We start from the raw sequence: 23,643 nt of genomic DNA, 5'->3' as shown, positions 1-23,643 counted from the left end.
TGTTTGATGAAGGTCTATACCAAAGAGGCGAGCGTCAAGTAATTTGCGCCAACTTTTTGTTTGCCTTACTCTTTTTCTTTTTGTGGAGGAACATAAATGTTGTTAATTATGATAAATATTCACAGCTTTTTCCTGGGAGAGCCATAGAAGCGAGCGGAAGTCTGTATTGTTATTCTGCGGGAGTTTCGTTTGTATTAGTGTTTAACCCTTGCCTTTTAGCCCGGTAACTTCCTGCTATCCTGGAGCCCCCTGGGACGGAGTCCTCCGAGTTTAAATCCTGCTGCTGTACCTTGTGTCCTTTGACTATCGCATCGCTAGATTTCACCTGAGGGTATGTTCGATACTGAAGGGTGGTCTATGTTAATTTCGTTTCTTTTTGACCCTTCCGATCTATGGGCCTGCGGTCTTGCCATTCGTGCTCTCCAGGGACGATGTGATCTCTTCGTGGACCTCTTTATATTTATATATTTAGCCAAATCAAATCAAACAGGATCTGTTTGATATTAATTTACCGATCCGAGATTTTTAATGACGATGTTTAGATTCATCAGCAACGGTTTTTTTGACTCGTAATTCACCTTCAGATAGGCTATATATTTCGAATGTACGTCGTTGTAAAGGGTCTACAAATTAAAATGAATAATTTAGAAATCATCTATTACTTAATTCCTGCGAGCAATTACAACGGTACAGGGGTAAATCTATAAGACGAGCTTTCAGTGCGACGTTCTTCAGCTCTGCCAATTAAAATTGATGGCATAATTACAAAGCCAATCAAAACTTTTGCTCGCCTTAAATTACGTGCAAAATTAAACTTAATTATCATCATTTCGCCGAAAATGACAACCAGAGTCAATATTTTCGGGTTGATGTTCGTTTTCGACCGAAATTGATTCAGAGTCCACATAATGTAATTATAATTCAGCGTCACTAACGTTGGGAGCGTTATCTCATTATGATCCTCGCCGAACCGTTTAAGTTTACTCAACATCTCAAGATCTAAAGGCCTTTGTCTCCAAGACGTTATTATCTACACTGTTAAAGTTACGTTTAAACTCATGGATTAGGAACCCTTTGTTTGTTTTGCTTAAGTCGACTGAAAACGACCTTATTAGTTCAAACAATGGAGGAAGTCTGCTTTAACTATACTTTCAAATTCCAGACGTCTCTTCATAAACATCTATTTTATAATAAACGGAAAACCGGACATTGAAATGCTCGTACTGTCACAGAGTATTCAGGAAGTGAAGGGTTTGACGTGGTTAGGGGTAGATGAAGCTCGGGGCGCTTTGCTTGCGAGGGGTTGTCAAACGAGATGACATAGATACACACCATGAGTAACAAAACCCATCTGGATATTAAATAACAGTTTTTGATTGAATCATTTCCCATTTGTCCTCTCTCGAGTTCGTGACCTTTGAGCCGTCACAATACCTCATTGTGACAAGTGAAAACAATGGCATCAATCCATCTTTATCAGATTAGTTTATTAATGAAGTATGTAATGGTCACTGCAATCTCTTTTCATGCTCTTTAAATTTCTTGGTTTTAGCTACGCGTCATCTCTGGTGAATACACCACGGACTTGACAGCAGCCGTCAGAGAGCTACTTTGGTTGACCTTTGAGGCCGCGAGAGTTGAACAGTCATGTATTTATTGTACCTGAAGAACCGATAATTGCCACATACTCCCTCGTGGCGTACGGATAAAGGGGAAACCACGGAAAATGATATTTAATTTAAATTTTCGTCGATAACCATTAATGTTAACGGTTCTTCCTGCGTGTACTTGTTGATTGAAGATTACATGTCACGGTTTGTTGCTTGGACATTGTTCAAATTGCTTAATTTTTTTCGAATGCGAACACGTTTGAGACTCGCACTGAGATAATCGTCGGATTGGTGATTTCGGCGTAGTCGCTGCAGCAGCATGTAATTATAACTAACTCGTTTAATTATCTACCTATATAATTAAAACTATTTTATTCGCTCATCTCACTTAATCGAATTTACGCATGATAATTTATGCGAATGTTAACACCATTGTCGTACGAGAGAACACGACACTCTCGAACTCTTCCGTTACGTGAACAAAAACGGTAATTAATGATAACGTCCGAGTGTACAAACATAATAAGTGGTATCGCTATCTGCAATACCGACTGGTCACTAGCTAATGTATTTCCCATTAAAAATAAGAATTTACATTACACGCTTCGCTAATGGATTTTTAATTACCTGAAACTAAATTATCCTACATGTTGGCTTTCTGATCGAGATTCTAATTACACCTTGTAATTAACATAGCAAACTCATGTCATTTTCAATTAGACGTGTATTATCGCTTTGTCGGCTTGTTTTTTACCACCTACAACATTATCACGAAAGGGTGGTTTCAGGTTCCTCCACTTGACCACAACAGAAATCGAATGTCTACAGAAATCAATTTGTTGCTGGTGTCATAAAAGAGCGCTGCGGAAAAATAGTGGTTATATCACGGCGGTTCATGAATAAATCGTTTATAACGAGAAATGTTTAGATGTCGAAGGGGTCATCTGTCATTATGAAAAATTCAAATTATGCTATTAATCTTTTACAGTTCTCCCCGTTTTTGCATGGCCAGACAATGCCATACGTGACAGCGTCCGACGAAACTCGATGGAAAAGGGGGTAGAGAGGAGATGGCGAGCTAGAAGGCACTAGGGAGTCTGAGTGATATGGTCGCTTTCTTTGCATTATTTAGTATAGACGCCAGTACACGTCGCTTCAAGTGATAGCTTATGTTCACTACCTCCTAACACTGGACTTGATAACCGTACGTGCTATTTCAGCCAATGCGTAAGCTTCCACCATAATCACATCGCATTTTAAACGACAATCAAATTTTCTGATAAATATTCATATACAGTATGCATTTCAAAACACACTCTAGATGCAAGTATAATTAACCTACTTATTTAACGATCTACTCTCATCATTCATACTAGAACTTTGACTCTAATAAGTCGCATGCAAATTTAATGTTTGTATAAATTAAATAAGAAAATTTGACTCATTTAGTGGTTGTTTTGAAATAGACGATTTTTTTAGTATGAGAGGAATTTCTCGATTAGTACGTTAGTTATGATTATATCTATGGTCAGACCGTTGATTAACCACTAAACAAATAAAAAAATGTAAAGATGACGCTATTTCTATAATGCCACTTTAATTAGCACCGCAATTACGAGTGGTTTCGCTTGAAAGAACCAGCAATTAACCGGTGATATATTGTAAGCCCAGTTCCATACACACCTAAGACAGTTTTGTGGTGCGGCCTGAAGCGATTAAAAAGAACGTTCGGTAATAAACTTGCAAATTCAACGAAAAGTTGCTTGAAATTCGGACATCACGAAATGAAAAGGAAGTACGGTGTTTAATTGCATGCAAGGGCCTTAAGCGTTCATCGGATCCTTGCATGACCCCAAGATCAGATAAAAGTGCATACAAATACACATTTTTATATGCAATTTTGATACGTAAAGAAACCAACAATTACACGCTTATAAAGAATGACTTCCTTTTATAATGCGATATTTGTAGGGGTCCAAAACATGAGACGAAAAAACGATCACGCGACCATAATGTGCTTTAATTAAATGATTTAATTGTTTTGTTAGAGCGCGTGTTGGCTTAAGCTCGGTTTAATTTCAACTTGATTTTGTTTTAATTGTCAAATCTAAAGCCGACGTTACTTCCTACTTTCATTTATTACTCTTCAGCTTTCTTAACGATTTATTCAAATTACTGTTCTATATTTCATGTTCGGTTCAGTGTTAATAGCACCGCGAACAATGCAACTTAAAACACAAACATTCGAAACATTCATCTGAAATTTTAAAAATCTTCGGCCACAACTTCATCTCGTTCAAAATTAAAACCTTAGTACCTCGCTTGAACACCTGCAGGGTATGAATATGAGTTTACATGCGACCCTTGCCATTTTCCGTTACGCCTCCATTAAATTAGATGAATTTAAATGTAACCTCGTCCGCAAATTTGCCACATTTTCTACTTAAAACAATAGTCCCCTCTCTCGCCTCTCAAAAATTGCTTTTCCTCCGGTATTTATCATCGAACTTTTTCGGATAGATTGCGAGTTGCTTAATGAATTTATAAAGTCTCCTAAGGGCGATATTTTATCTAAATGACACGAAGCACTACTGATTTCCACCCTTAGTCAGGAGCATTGCTTATGACAACTTTAATCCATAACTATGACACTAACCTAATATCAGAAAAGGCTACGGTCAGAGTGTCTCCTTCATAACTAACACCATTCGTCATGATAACGACCCAATAACTTTGCTGGAGTCTCGAAGGACTGCTGTAACATGGAAAATTTTTGAGAGCTTTAGCTCAAGATTCACAAATGAATGTGTAGGAGTGGCCGATTTAATCGTGTCAATTTTTTATGATGCGAGACGAACGATAAAATATTGATGTCTGAGTTAGATAAGGTGTAGTGTCGAGTGAAGAACTTGCGCCGAATATCAATTGCTGCCGGTTGACCAATGCAGAAGATCGTATTTCTCGATTTCTCGACACTAAAATATCATTGGCATCGGAAGGGTATGCATGACTTTGCCACGATGCGACTGATGGGTCAAGCGTGTGCCGAATCCGCAAAACCGTGAAAATCGATCTAGCATAGGAAAATGCAATGAGTGCACTGTGCGAGTACAAAGAAGCCTTTACTCTCTTTAAATTCCTCGCTCCTCTTCTTTTTGTAATTCGATTAAGCTTGATTAAAAAGTAAAAAGCGTAATCAATGTCATCGAGAGGGTCTCCAGGATAAGATTGAGCAGCAATGACAGGCAAGTGACTCAATCCATCTCGAGGTCCTGGCGGGAAAGGAGCTCTCCCAATTTCTAGTCCTGATCCTCCGGGACGGCTACCTGTTCCTGATTTATCACTCGTCCGTTCCACTTTCTGTTAAACTTATCCTTTCCTTCTACCGATCCTTGATATTTAGCGAAATTTACTATACTCCCCTCGAATAAATTATCCGGGAAATCACTGAGGAAACGGCGGTGGAATGCCATTTGCAAGGTTTTACTAATTTATAAAGGAATTTTTCCGGTATTTAATCCAGTGGTGTCCAAGTTGTTATTTTGGGTAGATGACTGTTTTTGGGGCGTAATTGTGCAATAAATGTTGCCGAATAAAAATATTTAGGTTACGTTATATATTTAATTCTTCTTGTAAAAAAATGACGAGTGATGCCAAAGTAAATATTATTGTAAGATCTATAAATAGTAGAATTGTCGTTCGAAATAGGACTTCACAGCAATCGGAACGTATGTGTTAACGGCTGTCGCGATTTGTTTACAAAAACGACATGTGTGTATGTAGTTAGTACCGCGACGCTGTAAACAAATCGACGCCAAAACGGTCCGACGCTTTATGACGCGAACGACGAATGTAACTCAGGCCACCTTTACATCTGTTTACATGTTCAGGCCTGTTTAAAACTAGACCGTTGACAAAATGGGTAATTGCTTTCAAAGATTATTTACACTACTTCACGTTAAAAGAAATTTAATAGAAACGAGGCGCCAGAAAAATATACTAAAATTCAAACATTTAATGCCACTGAAATGTTTGTTGTTTTTGCTGAATTTCCTTCCACCCTCAACGACAAATTATCTTGTTACACTTATTAGCAACGATTATTGATTTCTGTTGCCTCAGGTTCTATGGAAAAAAGATCAGCGCATATAACTCCTGAGTTGACGATATCATTATCGTATCTTTTAAATTCGTAATGAGTTGGTATGAAATATAACCTGATAAATAAGTGTGTTTAGTTTGTAGACTAACAGCTCCAGAGTCGTGCTGCTATATTATTCCGCGCCTTCAGGGGCATTGCAGTTCGTTTATTCCATGCCTTCTCATACTGTTCATGTAAAAATTTTCTGTGGATGTTGTTATTAGCACACCGTCTAGGTATACACACTCCTGCAACATGGAAAATTACTCAATCCACCGAAATGTTCACTTTAAAAAAAAAGCACATTTTATACCAATACGGATTTAGCAAAAAATGAATAAATATTTGTTATGATGTTATGTAATCAGTGGGAAATGTAATGTCGCTTGAAAAACTCGGTGTGTTGCAACTAAAATTGAATTCCGTTGAAGAGTGAAATTGATCTGTTCGATGATTTATGGTAAAAGAGAAGGGGTACGTTTGTAACGTTCTAGGCGTTAATAGTCCTAAATAAGTCCGGAGTCAGTTGGAGACAAAGCATTATTTTGATATATTAATTCACAACCCCGACAATTTGTAAGCGGCGGGTGTCCAAGCATTAGGGGAATTTCCGACTGCCGAGTGACACACGACGACGGTGGAAGACTACAAAGGATTAAATATCGCCCGTTGGACCTACTTTTAAATTAAATTAGCATGTAATGTTGCTAGATGTGGTAGTATCACTTATTAAATTACGACATGCAACTCTATAGCCATTAAGGGCTGCGCGGAGGCCAAGACCCCAAACTACTTTAATATTCTAGCTCATATTCAATCTAGATTGATACGTACGTAATCAAAAAGGTGAACTATGTGCCTTGAATTGGTTTAATATTGTGCTTGTCCTAATTGCTGGACGAATTCCATAAATATTAATTCGCTGAATGATCAATCCAGACGTCGTTATCAATACGATCGCTTTGTTTATTGGCTGGGCAGTGTGTAGGAGCATTACAAGTTATCGAATAATGAACTGTCATCCTTGAGTTATAGACAACAGTTGCGGCATCGACAACAAGGATAGTGGACCTTTTCGCCGCGCCCAGTCATTTAAAATTTACATTCGTTTTGGAAACGGTTTGCTGGTCATCTATAGTCAAATGTGCGACCAGTTGACCGGTGTATATGCATAGACAACGATGTCTCGGATAGAATAGCTCTCCAGGGATATTTTTACTTTGATATGTATGATATACTGTATTGTCGACGTATTGAATTTTTAGATATTTATACGGCTACACTTCTTTCGTGACGTTCTATTATTATATCGGTTTCGGGACTTTCCCCGGGGACAATACCGTCCAATACATCTTCCACACGTGACAAATTTGTTTTTCTTATAACGGCCTCTCCTTTCACTTAATTAACCCACGCATCTACACTCAATTCTCCCTCTCACTTATAACTATTCTTACCGAAAAATATACAAACGATAAGAGAAACACGAGAAAGTTAATAAACAATACACCCGTAGGTACAATACCGTAAAATGATAAGTTGACGCTGAAAAAATGGGAGATCCCATAAATAACGTTTTTATGGTGATATCCAATAAATAAAATTAAAAAAAATTGATGGTCGTTAATACGTCTAAAATGCAATGTAAAAGTACTCACCGTGATGAACCCAACCGTGTTTACAAGTTTCACAGTAGCGTAGGTGGCACTTCCCAGGAACAAAACGTTCACAGCTGCAATTAGGAACTGTACATCGTATTCCCTGTAAAAATATACACATCATTAACAGAAAATTAAAACCAGACGTCTGTAAGCAGTAAATTTGTTAATTTTATACGAAGCGTGTTCTTTTTTGCATAGTTAGATTTTTAATTTATCCCTTTAGAGTGTGAAGGAGTGAAAGGTCCCTCCTGAAAAGTAAGTTCCCTTTTGCATAAGTCGCCTCATTGTTTCATGTTAGAGAAATTGGCGTCAACCTCAATGGGCCCTGTGGGAGTCCTTAAAAAGACCTATTTGAATATTTTCAACATGGATTTTAAGATGCGTGAATTTTTATCATCTAAATATTGAACCATAATCCCGAAGGGGTGCTGATAAATGCGATGACTAAACTGGTGAGATTCCCTAGCAAGCGGCTAGACCCATATAACCCAAGTCTATGTAAATTTAACCCAAACAGAAGTGAATCGGCTCAGGGGTTGTTATATCGCCTTTCAAATTCACCGATTGTCGCGCAATTAAGATTTTTCAAAGTTATTTAAACTATCCTTAATTATTATTACAAAGCGATTGTAAGAAGGGGGTAGATATAAAGTCGGGATGCTGAAAGCAATAAAATTCCGCGCAGTAAAATCAAGTCAAAGAAAGTGTCTAAAGTAAAAGGGTGGAAATATGAGTGAACAGAAAATTAAAACAAGACACTTATAGTAGATGAGCTCCCTAGGCGGATCTTAAAACATGACAAAAATTACAGCCTTCAAATTACTTGATGAAATGAACTTTTTATTACCCTCAAAATAATAAAATTCACTCGACGATTTCCATAGTGCGTGAACGCTAATTAGAGAAAAATGGTCGCGCCTCAGAAGAATGAATCACGTGGACAGTGCAATTCTTGTAAAAGCTTGGACATTAAATGCCATATTGTACTACTACCGTGTGACACGAAATCTACCGGAAATGACGACCATTTTCCGGATTTCAAGCCGGGAAAACATTTTTTTAAGATGGCAATTTGTTAATCAGGAAGAATGGGACACACCTTTGCACGATTAAGACTTAGTGCCTGTTGTCACGATATGAAGAAAATTAGCCGATCAATCAATCAATAATAACAGTACGAAACGATGTTTACGAAGCATAACTTATGAAACAGACGCTCACTGCAACTCCTCACTATTTTATTACTGAACGACCTCCTCATTACTGAAAGCCACCGATTTGCAGACATGTCATCAAACGCATCGAAACACAAAATTATAAGTTCCAACTCTTCGTGCGAACTGTAGCAAAATGTAAATGCAAAAATGTAATGATAGTGATAGCCATAAACTGAAAAATATCAAATTTACTTGTGATTGTGCCAGTTGAGAAAGTAATCTTGGAATTTGTAATTAAAGTATTTTCAGCATCTGTGGTGACGAGTAGAAAAAATTAGACACCGCAAATGCGATGAACGTAAGATGGTTTAAGAAGATTAGATTTTATTACACGTTCATATATGAAAGTCGTGACATAATTCAGTTAGTTATGTAAATTTAATAGTTAATAAATCACTTTGTAATTTGCAATGATTTTATAATCCGAACTGTCGATAATGGACGATAATGCGTTTGGCAGTGTAATTTTAATTGGTTTCGACAGTGTGATCGGTGGTGGATCCAAGTTGGAAGTTAAGAAATATGAATGCATTAGGGATTAGGGTGATTTGAAAGAATCTGTGTGTTTCTTTTAGGGGTGCGCGAATCGCGGTTAAATTGGTATGAAACAGCGGATGAAACTACATTGCGGCTTCCAGGCGACATCGCATAAATTATTTGTTATTTTTTGTTATTTTCGCACCATTACTTCGCGCCGTGGATGTCTGCTGTTAGGATATTGCACAATAAAGTCATCTTTTCTCGTAGCTTGAAATTACAGGGGGATTTCGTGGCGCAATTTAAAGGTGGATTCGGAAAAATTACGGACATTGATATTGCAAGCATAAATTACTAAGTGTAAGCTAAGAAGATCCACATTCACTGTTTGTCCTTAAGTTTATTTATTTATCCCCCAATATGCAAGTGTTTATCAAAATTTCATTCAACGAGATCGCGCATTCGGCCGACGTTTCGGTCGGCAGATATCATCCTCAGGCGGTTTTTCAGAACCGGCTAATTTGTTAATGACGGTGCGTAATGGGAATATTGACAGTGAATGATAATCTCCTGGATATTTTAGAGTGTATATCAAAATGGCGTTCAATCGATATACTGTCGCTATTGGATGATGGCTGATGTGAGTGTTGACAGTTCAATACTGCATTAATCCATTAATACACATCAGCCTAACAACCCCACAAATTATACGCCTGTTGTGGGATCCGAAATCAAAATCACATCACAGAGGAGACAGAATATCACATTTTCACGTTAGCTGAGTCTTAATTCCTCTCCAAACACAAAACTCCCATTTACAATTCACTGGAAATAAGCGCTTTTTGGATTTACATCTACTCCAAGACCCAACTTCGTGGTATTCGATTAAATTATTTTATTACTATCGGTATGTTTACCGGTTCACTCCATCAAGTTCGAAGCGAGGGTGAAGAATTTGTCGAACATCAACAGGAATTCATTGCAAACTTATCAGCGTGCCATAATTCGATGAAAATTATGCAATAATTCACAAATTCCGACAGCGTTTCAACAACTATGCCAACGAATTTTTATGCATGCCTATTACCCCTTTCGCCTTCTTATCAACCCTCTTCCACCAATAATCTTCCCTTCTTACCTTCAAATAAAAAAAATACCACACTCATTACTAATCCAAAAAAAAGTGTAAATTTCACACTTGCTGACCGCTTCTCACTGCAAGTAAATTTTCGATTAACACAAACCAAATTATTTGTTTTACAGTCTGTATCTATTATTTAATCTACCGTTGTGTATAGAGTCGGTTAATTGCCGCCTATTCATTAATTGTGTTTGTTACATTTATGTATAAACCCGTAAATTGTGTAAATATCCAATTCGTTATTTTTGTTGGATGAGATCCCCCGGATTTTCCTTAGAGTTTTGCTTGCCCTTGGTTTTCTTCCAACTCCCCATGGATGAACGGGTCGAGTTTTATTGATCTGTGTGGTCAGCTTTATTCGTTAATTAAATACCAATTGACGCATTTACGTTTTTTGTTTCATAAAGAGCTTACAAATTCCCGTTTGGGAAAAACAAATTTATCTTGCGGACTAATAAATACCACTCAAGAAAAACTCTTGCTTTCATTCAACATCAACATCAGTATCAATAATTGGGTAATATGTATGCTACTATGGTAGTTAATTTTTCTAGTAGCAATGAATTCGAGTCTAGTTGACCGTTCAAACTGATTGGTTTACAGAAGTCTGAAGCCTATTGTGGTGTATTTTTCCAAGCTTAAATAATCTCCATGACGGCGGTTATTAACTTTTTAAGAATATAGAGATTACCTGTCGGTACGAACATTGCAGTGGTGGGTGAAATGTGCACTGTCAGAATAGTGGGTGGTATTTACTTATCATTTGGATACTTTAGTTGAGTCGTGGGGTGCGAACACGGTATTATGATCAGAAAGTGCGCGTATGTGGCCCACATTTTTGCAAGCGCTCGCATTTGAATAGATTGCTTTGTACGGAAGCTCTAGATACTTTTAGATATAATGGGGACGTAGTCCGACAATATGCGCGGTCACAGTATAATCAATCTTGTGAAAAGATCAATCAAAACCCGGGTTCTCCATCTGATTTGCATGCCGACAGGCAAGATGTTTATAAATGGGCCGAAGACAGGCTCTAACCCTTCTAGCAACCACTCACCGATTCCGTTCTCCGTTCAATTTAAACACAAATATGTGTGTATATCCACCGATGTCATACTCTTTTGGTATAAAGCTAATCGGGTGCGAGGAAGTGGTAAAAGCGGGGTCAATAGTGTCGGTGAACCGCGACACCATAAACATAGCTGGTTGACATCTCAACATCTTTATGGTGTCGTTACGGTGAACGTCAACCAGCGCTGTTGATCAAAGACGGCTATGCCGGGTTCTCAGTGCCCAGCGCATGTTGTATGGTACCCAAGACATACAGTATATGCCGTCCATCAAAACCCAGCGCGGCCGATGTCCCATAAACGGCAACGCTGTGGGGTACCAGACGCGGCCACTAGACGCCACAAGTACCCCAATTCCCTCAATTAAGCTCAATCGTTTATCAATAAACAGTACTACGAAACATTTTTCACCAAATTAGACTAACAAATCAAACTGACAGTTGCTTCCAGTGGCGCACCAAATAACAAATTATCGATATAGATCATTATATATTGGTTTTTGAGTTTTAAGAGTAATCAAGACGAACGCCCAGGTAAATATTCACAAAAGAACAATTTTAACTTACTGTCTGAAATAATCGACAGCGTCTATTCAAAAATTTGCAAATTGCCCGTGTCTACATGCAAATAAATTATGAAAAAACTATTGCATTAAAGATTGGGCTATCGATTTGCATAATTTCAGCTATTGTCGTTTTACATTAAATCGCTGACAATCCTCTCCATCTCATATGAAAATTTTCCAATGAAACTTTGTATTTCCGATCGTCGATCGCTCAAACCGTGCAATTTGTGAAGAAAGCAAGGTATTATTAAAGATTGTTTTTAAATTTACATAATTCCATCTCTATCCCGATTTAAATGATTTCAGAAGACAAAAGTTTTTCTTTGAAGTTTCCAAACACGCACATTATCACAGACTGATGATATGATGTGCGTGCACATCGAAAAATTTTCGGAAAAATTTGCATGATTATAGTCTGGGTTTTACTGCATGGACCTACACGTACAAACGATTTTGAGCATATATGTGAGAATTTGACACCAACTATGATATTATAAACATGAAATGATCATGCCGTGGTGGTAATTATACAAAGTATTTATTAAAATCATTATCAGTACAAACACCTGAGTATCGCATCTATTTTCCCATAATATAAAATTATATCAGTGTGTACATCTAAATTGTGATCGCGATAACTACAAAAAAGGGAAACTAAATACTTAACTTCACTTTTAACTCCGTAAACACCGTTTACACGCTTAATCACAACAAATAAATATAATTATTACAACACAAGCCGAATTATACAAAAATACTGTCTTTAACTTCAAATTTTTCATGCGATTTTTTAGACTGTCGTTCTAGCACCTGTGATTAGTATGTACCTTGTTCGCCGAATGTAATACTTTAGGACAGCGATTAGAGTTTCGAGTGTCTTCAGTGTATCGTTTACTGTACGAAGAAATATAGTTTACAATGATATTTATGAGCTGTTGTTAGAATGCGGTTTCGAACAAAGAGATATTTTCTTTGGCAGAGACCTTGTTAACGTATATCCGTGTATTCGCGCAATATTTCATATACGGATGACACTGTTTATATATCATTGAGCGGTATGTATAGTTGTCGTCAAATTGGATAATTCGAGTATCACAAAGCCGCATTCAAATTAATTAAATTATTGGAAGATAATTTTAGATGGCTTAAGCGTTATCTTTACTTAGAGGCAACATAAAGTTTAATGGTTGTGCATGAACTCGTACGAGCACACATAAACCCGCCGCCAAGATAATGTGCTCGTCTTAATACCGACATAAATTGGAAGTCAAACCATGTTCCATAATAGAACGACAATTTCAAGCAACTCAGAATCAGATATGAAAAAAATATCAAACAAAAATACACGTATCAAACAAATTGTATATTTGCCTTTCATTTAACCTCCTTATTTTATTTGTACACAGACTCTGTGAAAATAGACAGAGGTCGCACTGGGTGACGGCGAACACTGGACAGGTAACTAAACTATGTGAAGATCTGCTTATACACTCCCGAACGTAAACAAACATCCAATAACTGTCGAAAAATAGATAGGGCGTTTCTATAAATTCATGCAGACCAAAAACACGACTTGAAATTAATTTAGCGACAGTAAATTATGATCTCATGTAAACATTTATTTTCTATGGATTTATTACGTTAACATTTTTATTATGCCTCGCCAAAAATGTGCACTCGGTTGAAGAACTTTTAGTCCACAAACCCTAGACACATTGTTCTAAGAATAAATTCCCAAGACTAGGTTTGACAGTTACCTTGATCGGGTTCTTTTTATAACATCACCTTTCGCTACACCTGTTTTAAAATTAGACAAAAAAATGTACCAAAAGGAAAAAAATATGCCGAAATTTCTAGTTTCGGGTGTAACTAGGAGGAATCACGCAAAGAAATATGTATGAATAATTTATATTCTGTGTAGTCTAGATAAAAAATAGACTCTGGATTATAGTCACTTCATGTCACAAGTTCGCTTAATTTAAGCCCACGGTTATTTCAGAAATAATTACATAAAACATGCTCACCGCACGCCACTTGTTTAATTTCTAATTCTGTCCAGTCCTCACCTTTGCTCGATAATTTTCACTTGTAGGAAGTTATTTCAACTTAATCAATTTGGCAAAACCCAGATTCGTTGTCATTTCAAATTACCAATTCCTTTTAGTTTCAATTAAAATAACTCCAAGGTAATCCAGTTTAGCATAATTTGACAATTACGTTGACATTCTCATGACCATTAGTTTAATTAAACTAGCACAAAAAATTGACCGTCATATGGTACATCGAAAATAAAGCCCCCGTACACTTAACATTTCAGCCTTGGCGAATAACCATTCAACTTAGGCGGGAACAAGCTATAAAAACCATTTGAAACTATTAAGACACAGTGACTTTGCGAACTTCGCAAAGTGCTTCACTTCAAACACTAAACCGCCCACAACATACATAAATTTAGTGATATCAATTAATATCAATTTGTCCGTGATTTGAAACTTGAAAAACGCGCGAACAAGGTAATTTCAATCAGAACATGGTTAGTAATGAGAACCTGTTTGGTTCACGCCAAATCTAATATCTATCAATTCAAGATGCTCAGCAACGCTGGCACCCAACTACTTGAAAAATATGCCCATTAGCCGCTATAAACGCAAGTTAATATTTACCAATTTGTCTGATCTTAGTTTTAATTTATTGTAGCCGTTTACTGCCGCTCTACCTTACAAATTCCTGCCAGAAAATTACCATCGACGGCTGCATGTTTACAAGCCAAATTTACAATACGAGAAACAACAACTTTAGATGGTGATTAACACAGCGGTTACATAAAGTCATGTCGGAACTAGATGCAACTAACACATGATGATAACTACCAGTTTTCGAATGCATCGTAAGTTATTTAAGTGGTAAAATTTTGATTTTTCGGTACTTGGTTTTTCGACTTAACAATAGTTTGGAATAAAAATTTCAGGACAAATTCGTTATTGATTATGAAGTTGTTTGGATAACTGCTCCAAGTCTTACAGTCGAACAATTCAGAGGTTACATACATATTCCCTTTACTAATTCGCTCAGCAATACGTTGCCCCGGTTACTCCTAATTGGAACCTTTTTGGTGTTGTTATATGAGATGTATACTCGGTGTATGATATTTTGCTTATACGTCATTTTAATATTACATTCCCTCGTACGTGGAACGCGTCTGGGTTGGATTTGAAGCATTAGAGTGCAGAGAATTTCCGTATTTTTTTAATTGCATCTCGAGTAATTGCAAATCTGAACTAATTACCCAAACCAGTGCGGTTAAGATGTATAAATTATAGACTATCGGCAGCAGAGGCTTTTTATGCTCTCGGTTAAAGTTTCTTAATTGAAAAAAAAAGTGACACTAGTGCATTTCGTTGCTTAAGTAGACGCCAGAAGTGTATACCAATTGTGCAGCATCATGGGAAGGTGCAAAGGCACAAAGATCTCTCCTAATCAAGGGGATGACCGAGCTGATTCTTTTGTCGGGTTGTTGTCATTTGACGGCCTTTGAAAAGTAACACAGCCGGCGGTGGCTCTTAAACTTAAATTACTAAAATTAATATAGACCTCAACAAGTCACACAACGGTTAATTGCATGTCGCTATCGCCCAAAAATAGTTTCTGATACGAAAGGAGACACTTGGGTGGCACAAGCAACTTAATAAAATATTGGCGTGGCAAGGACTCCGCCAACCAATAGAAGCACGTCTGCTTTTTTATAAAGAGACAAAAAGGAGAGAATGGTTTAATGATAGGTATCTTGTATGTTGCATTCGAGTGCGAGTTTGTGTGCGCCAAAGAAATGTGAACGCTAGTTGTTTGCGTGTCGAGTCGAGTAGGTGACATGAAAAGAGGTTGGCATTTATGGAAAGGAAATTGCTGGTTGTCGCGCGCCTGTTAACCATTGCATAACACGTACGTATATGTCAGGTATCCGTCGTCTTCCAAACGTCCAAACCCTAAACTAATGGAATTCTTTATATCCAATATCCGATCTAAGGTTCCATTATAAATATATCGTATAGTTACGTCATCGAGATACGCTTTTGATATTTGTACACTCGGGAAATTATTCAACACCCTTCGACAACGTACTTCTGGTCCAGACCACATTTCAACGTTGTAAGAAAAATTTTTGACTTACCATACACGTTTGGAAGATCCTTGGTTTTTGTGAAGACGCTTCTGGTTTGATTAAGGACCCAGCGACGATGGTGTCTCTACTGTCCATAACTGTCAAAACAGGCAATTCTGGTCGCATGAGCCATGATGCCGGCAATCCCCACTGCAACAATTCACGCAGTTTTAGGTTGTGTAGATAAGACAGCTTTTTGAGCTAAGAACTGCTAAATCTCATCTGGAAAAATTATTTTTGTACTTCACTAATGGAAGCACTCGACACATTATCAAAATTATTTTAGTGACACAGCCAGTACACGTGCTCGATTGTGGGTGTAAAAATACATGGTTTTAGTTACGGCCAACATACTTCATAATTGACGCCACTCACTAAACATTAGCCATGTGACACAAGACAAGACGTCTAAAATACGCAAGAAATGGCTGACTGATTCATGACAACATAACACATTTGCTTCCAGACATCTATAATAAATCAGATGCGAATAAAAATGTTTATTCAATTAACGAGTGTCGTTCGTATTGAACGGAAGGAGTTATTGTGTTCAGAAATAGGGGAAATTAAAAAAGGATCGATTAAGTAGTAAAAACCAAATAGATTCCTGGAGCACAATGGGAGACAATATAAGTGATATTTTTACAAGCATAAGTATAATAGGCTCCCTTTGCTGAGAATCTAATATGGGGGTTGGTACATAATTACTAAACCCCTCAAACCGAAAGGGTTAATAGAGACCGTAGGGTGGGACCGCGCCATATTTGATCAATAATTGAGTTAAACAACTGATGAAGGATGTACTTGTAGTAAGCCTTCTCTCGACCAGTCAAATCAATTGTTTTTAGTCAAGACATCAAAAGTCTCAGTCTCTCCGGCTCAACAACTCGTGCGCCCCTTCCCACGCTACTGATTAATTAAAACAAATAATCTCGAACGGTTGAAACTATATTTAATATTTCTTCGGTTTCATACATATAAAAAATTACTCTGGAGCAACGAGGAATCAGTGGATGCGACGCCGCATCATTCTTCTTGAGTCCACCGATCGATGTGAAGGAAAAATGCGACGCGGTAGAGCGAGGCGACATCTATGGAATTTTGCATGACACCGCAAACCTGGCTCACCCAAATATATTATTTCCGAATTAATTTCCATACTACGCTGTCCATAATTATTTAAATAAGTCTCATGCTTGGTAAATAGATAAACATCAATCGAGAAATTAGAATACTTTCGTTGACTGCGAAATATAGGAAAAAGGCAACGAGCAAATCCGCGGATCATCCAGCGGAACTTATTGCAGAAGCGGCATTTACCTTTTAACTAGAAAATTCATGCAATCCGGCTCATTACGTATTCCGACTTTAATTAAGGTGGCGGTGCTTGTCATGATGTTGACAGTTGTGTCCTTATTGTGCGTGAATCTAACGAGCGTATTAAAAATTAACCGTGTGTTTGAACTGTAATTATAACAAGCAGTGGTTTTATTTGCCCATTCGATTATTTCCTCTTGCAAAAGAAGAGGTGGAGTTATTTAACGAAATTGTCACTTTATCATTACTTTGATCTAACGTGTATTACGACTAGCTCCGCCCACATTAAGCTACGTCCACGTTAATGTGTCCTAGCGATAAGAATCTCCTTTCATTAGACCACAAATGCTTTTTTCTTAATGCACCTCACCGATAATCGAAAAGTCACTCATTTTCTAAAACGCAACGTCCACATCATTTTTCCTCCAATTAGCTAATGCCTTCTCGAAGAAATTCATCGTGAAACAAACCCAACGAACAATTTTAGGTGTATTTTATGTAAATCACTAGGGTGCAACTGTTGGTATGTAAATTTGTTTTAGGATGATTTGAAAAAGACCAGTGGCGCCTGCAAATGGTTTTCACTTATAGCTTTTGGTACTTTGTTTTCCTTTCTTCTTAGCGAGAAACGATTGCTCCGTGATACCTGTTTTTTAAACTCCGGTATTGTTTGCTTGTTTATAAACCGATTACTTCAACAACCCTTATCATTATCATAACGACGATAATTATCATCGGCGGCGACTGAAACTCTTGCAAATTTTTTATAGTCATCCCATTTATTTTTTAACGCCTACTTAAAGAACAATGCAAAATGCAAGGTGTCGGACTAAATATATTTATTTAGGGGGATTTGGTCAATAGCAGGCACGCTTTAAAAGGTTTTACCTGGTTGCCGAGAACCTATTGAATTTTTTCACGCTTCGTCTAATCGCACTATTTTCAGAAAACTCCACACACGGGTACAACATGTTGATCACAAATAAAATGATGATAGACCGACAATTTTGTAAAAATCTAGGATAAACAACAGATTACATTTATTTATGTTTTATTTTTATCCTCGTTCCATCACTATAGCTGCAGCTGGGGACGAGAAATATCCCACTGATTCATTATCAAATTTCGGATGAAAATTCCATTAAAAATTTTAAAATTTACAATTTCTGTGGTCGGAAGAGTGGATGGACAATCAACGACCCTAGCCTCGCAGGTGATCCCAAGAAAAAAGTAGTTGGAGGAAATAGCCTATTAAACCATTGCAGAATAACAAAATGTCAACAGCTATTAATTATAATATTTATAGTCGGTGCATAATTCATTACGGTGAACTGTGATAACCGCTCTTTCAAAAAATGTCATTTTTAACGTTTTTTAAAATAATTCCACATGGCAATTTGATATACGGCAAGTTTTTTTGAAACATGTCATATGTTTGCATTAATCTACAAGGTCATTTGATAACAGCATGTCAACGCGTATAATTACAGCTTAAGATGCAGCATGTATTATAAAAAGGCTTTTAGTGATGGTGAAAACAAAAAAATTGTTTATTATTATTATTACCAGTCATCGTGATTTGTGTTTATAAATAACCACACGAACCCTGTAGGAGCTGGCTCTCTGAATTATCCGAATAAAGCGGACAAACGGACACACTTTAATCGATTCGGACCATATAAAATGCAAATAAATCTATTTTTTATTTCTATGCCCTGTTCTAAATCACTCACCAAGATTGATAGAATTCAGTTGAAGTGCCAATTTCTGGATTATGTTCGCGTGAAGTATGCAAAAATCTCAAGTTAAATATTGTGTTATTTTTTTAAGAAACCTGACTTCTTGTTTTCACTCGGAGGCAACTTAATTCAGTGTTGAGTCGCCCGCGCAGCATCTTCGACACGGTATGCATTTATTTAGCATTTATTTAGGGTGTGTAGTATTTAAATAACTACAACGTTTTGGTAGTCGATGGAAGTGCCCATTGTTATAACACAAGAGCTACCTTAAAATGCTACAAGTTTATTTAATACGTTGATGTAGCATCCATTCAATAGTTGTCATTCGATTATAGTATATGAATAATTATTCAGTTCCACTAACAGTGACAATTCGGTTTTTTAAAAATAAATAGAAATCAAGATACAACACTTAAAATAAAATGCATTTTATATAAAAAAAAAACAAAACCAAAGTGAAAAACGTGGTGTAATATCAGATAAATAGATCGTTGTAATTTAGTAGGTGAATTGGTTTTTAATCGGCTAATTGAGTATTAAACCGTGGGTTTGGGCAAAAAGGCTTAAAAGTTCTGTGAGCAGAGAATATTAGTTGAGATATCGGGCCAGGTGATTGTTTTTCAGTCTCGTTTTATATGTAGACGGTCCTCAATATGGCCCCTGTGGCAACGGAGCAGCATAGACGAGTTAGCCTGTCCAATGACCAGGTGCGGGCCATATTGTATAATAAGTACAGGCGGACAATAAATTATTAGTTGCACTGGAACACGCCAGTCGGTTCATCTTCGCTTTATACCTGTTATAAGATATGGTTATTTGATTCTATACTTCCATAACCACTCTTGTGTTTTGACCATATATGAATTAGTTCGAACTAGTGATCAATAGCAAATTATATGGGCCACTAACGACCAGAATTTCATGACATTTTTTAAGATTTATTTGTTTTAATTATATCACAAAAATAGCACTGCCTACGGTCGCGATAAATTCTTCCGACGTCGTATAAATGCAAATCTCCTTTATAAATAATTTTATCACAGTTTTGGTGACTGATTTTGTCCAACCATTTGGCAAGAGTTTATTTAGATAACTTTATTTACATTTCTACCGTGCCATTATCCCGTGCGTCAAAGGTCAACTTTAATTAGTTTTTGTTGAGACAATAACACAAAAAACCTAATCAGACTGATTGCAAAACTCTATTAACTCCTCAACGAAATTCAAGTTATTATGCAGCTTACTAAAAAAAGCTCGGACGTGTCTCTTAATTATGTGCATACCTTACTAATTAGCGGACTTTGTCTTTAATACAGAGTGTTCTCGCACTCGCTTGAAAGTGTTTCTCGAACGGACAGGTCGGAATGAATTGATATTTTTTAAATCTAGGGCATTCCGTTTTTTTTCTTTTAAGTTATTGCACATTTTGCATAATTATCTCACAACATCCACGCGATTAAAAGAACACGACAACAGGACCAATTAAAGCTCATCTTTTTAATTAAAAGCGTGTTAACGACAGTCTCCGTTAATGAGGTTTTTATAAAACCTAAATTTACCTGTATCATGTTTCTAAGGTTGCGTTGCAAAGATTCTCGAACTATATTTGTCATTTATGTAAATTTGAATATTGAAAGTGTTGGTTTTTTGAATGAACATGAATGGCCTTTTCCGGTTTGTCTGATGAATAAATAACATTTGTGGGGGTGGTGCGTGTTTGGCAGCACATGACAATGCGACCGCAGATCTGCTAAACCGCAATGAAAGGGTATCAATTGTATTGTCGCTGCTCGACACATGTCCATAGGCAATTCAAATAAAAGCTCTCGTGACAAGTTGGTAGTCGATAATTGGGTAAAAAACGAATTCGAGCAGAAATCTTGAACGACCCCTTTGCCGAACACGCACCGAAGGGCGACATACGGCGTGATATGTTGACAAGACAACGATTCCTATTTTTAAGTAATTTTACGGCATCGACATGCGATAGATAGCATGGCGTGTCAGGTTTGTAATAGACAACAGCTTTGTCCCGAACACGGCTAGCGTGAAAGATAACATTATATAACGAGAACCTATTCCTAATCAAACAAGCGTTTGTTTTCTCAACAGTACAATATGTGTCGCGATTGAAACAACCTACTGGCACGCACCAGAACCCCGGACATTTGATGTTTTTCGCCAACACTTAATCTCTTCATCGATGCACAAAGATCAAGATCTACAAAACAGTCATCTGCAATTGTCCATTGTGATGGGATACTCCAACCAGCAAAAATTCTCCCACATATCCACTCAACCGTCTTAAACCGTTTCCATACAACTGTCTCCAAAAAACTAATTTCTTACTTTGATCAAAAACCTGTGATAATGATAAATGTGCTCGTTTAAACAACGTTGTTTTTCCCTTCTTACAAACTTTCAATAATCACCCGAATCACGACATTCGTACATCTATAAGATCTCAATCTAATTCCGGAAACCTGCTATTCATCGAAGAACGACCAAGCCCACACAACACAACAACCTTGCACTTTAGACGCCATATAGGCATATAACATTACCAATCTGTTTCGAGAAACTACTTAATGGTCTTTGATCACTCACGTTCTTATTTTTATACCATTTTGCTAATGACAAGAAAAATCCCTACACTTGATGGTCGGCAGAAACCTATCGGAAACGCTCTATAAATGCATTCTCTTTATTTATGAAGCGTTATAATTAATTGATCGACTAATAGGTCAGCACTTACAACACCAATTGCTATCCCACGGCACGGATGTCTCTTCAAAATCACATAGTCCTGTGCAATTAAACACAAAAAGAACTACCATTGGTGATTATTCAGAAGAGTAATTTATTTAACTGACAACCTAAGATTCTAGCATCTCTAAAAACAGAAATTACAATCAGAAAACTCGTAAAGTAGAAGTACCAGTTTGATTTCAACTTTGAGCTTATATGTTTGTTAGATCCTTTTGGCTATTTTTCAAAAAACTCTTTTTAGTTTAGTCTTAGATGGTTTGCTTGTTAGTTTGTTTTATCCGTTTGTTAATTAAGATTGTATGGTGAGTGTGAAAAGTGGTTGGAAGGGTTTTTTGAATATGAAGAGTACGTAACAAATCGTTGTCAAAAGAGTGTTGATTTTTACATGGAAGTTGTCCTGAGGCTACTCTTGGTTAAACCATCGACATTACAATGCTTCACTTGAGCATCACCATTTGCATATTAAAACAGTATTTTAATGTAAGTTATACCGATGATTTATTGACGGGCGCTATTTAATCAACCTCTATTTAGGCACGTTTAATGCTAATTCACTTAAATTTATTACCTTTGAAATTGGCGATTATCGCACGTCGCTTTACCCAGTTTTGTTATTTATAGTACTTTCATGAGCATGTTTTCAGAAAGTACGCCATAAAGAATGTCCAAAAACTAATTTCATATCTAAAGCAGAGAACTCAACTCCCGAATAAAAATTTTTGCGCTAATTGAGTACTCCATCTGATTTACACCTGGAAACTAGTTTGTGAGTTTCTCTCGAACCGGTTTAAGCTAAAGTTTGTCGATCACGCACAGCGGTTATATTGCGTAAAGGTGAGTGAGTTGAAGCGAACGAAATTGAGTTTCTCTATCGAACTTACCATTTGCTGGTTGCATAACCACGTTGTATGCAGGGAAGCGTGTGACCGTTGAACGCCGATGCCGGGTACTGAAAGGGTCAAGGTTCGCCTGGACGCCGGGCGTGTCACAGCGTCGCGACGACCTATGGTCCCATTGGCGCCACGCTTGCGCAAGCAAAGGGACAAGTGACAGTCCTTCTCACAGTGACAATTCCACTTGGCTCCGCCCTTATGCGCTAGGCCGTTCAACGTGTACTTTAAAATTTAAATCCGCACAAGATCCCGGATTACTATACCATGAGGGATTTATCGGATGGACGGACCCAGAAATATCACACCACTAAGCAGTCAGAACTGGTAATGGGCTCGCATTGACGGGAATAATTTATTACTCTAGTCAACGTTGGGCCAGAGTAGCCCCACTTAAAGTGTTTTTCTTATTTTCTTTAACCTGATCAGGATCACATGACGGCTGCTTCAAGGTTGGGAAATTGCTTTGTCTACAGATATATCATCATGCTATCAGTGAAACAAAATACTTTATCAACAAGAAATAATTATGTTTTTCGTTCAAGAAGAATATTAAGAGTCGTCTCGTGCATAGTTGAGTGATTTTTAATTATCGACGTCAACAGAGGTACCTACCCAAGAGCAAAGTTTGTTAATAAGGAAGTACAGGAAGAGTATTGTATGTTATCTTCCACTTGCGCAAGAAAATAAATCAAGACACAAAGAAAACAAAAATTTCTTGTTCCAGTGCTTTTAACACAGTCCGGCGAAACTCAAAATCGATATCAGGAAGAGGCTCCACCGTTGCTCTGTCTCGCTCTGTCTATATCACGTAAAATCGTCTTGATAAAATCGCAAAAATCGAATTTGCCCGAAAAATGGCGGGATTGGAGCCCCCGAAGAGGAGG

At 37.3% G+C, this 23,643-nt stretch overlaps 1 protein-coding gene across 1 annotated transcript in view; it reads right to left on the bottom strand.

Moving 5' to 3' along the window:
- LOC148167200 (zinc finger protein basonuclin-2-like) overlaps window positions 1-23,241 on the bottom strand; it is a 67,864-nt gene extending 44,623 nt beyond the window's left edge. Inside the window, exons 1-5 of the mRNA XM_088046893.1 lie at window positions 23,231-23,241; window positions 23,065-23,119; window positions 22,748-22,981; window positions 16,051-16,191; window positions 7,410-7,512 (exon numbers count right to left, since the gene is read on the bottom strand). Of these exons, the coding sequence (XP_087903019.1) occupies window positions 7,410-7,512; window positions 16,051-16,191; window positions 22,748-22,981; window positions 23,065-23,119; window positions 23,231-23,241 (544 nt within the window). The remainder of the gene's footprint in view (window positions 1-7,409; window positions 7,513-16,050; window positions 16,192-22,747; window positions 22,982-23,064; window positions 23,120-23,230) is intronic.
- Window positions 23,242-23,643: the final 402 nt, after the last annotated feature.

This window comes from Gnatocerus cornutus, chromosome 10, assembly GCF_029298725.1.
Source record: "Gnatocerus cornutus isolate USDA-ARS CGAHR chromosome 10, icGnaCorn1.1, whole genome shotgun sequence".
Lineage (NCBI taxonomy): Eukaryota > Metazoa > Arthropoda > Insecta > Coleoptera > Tenebrionidae > Gnatocerus > Gnatocerus cornutus.
The sequence above is the reverse complement of the archived record's forward strand: the minus strand, read 5'-3'. Positions and strand labels throughout refer to the sequence as shown.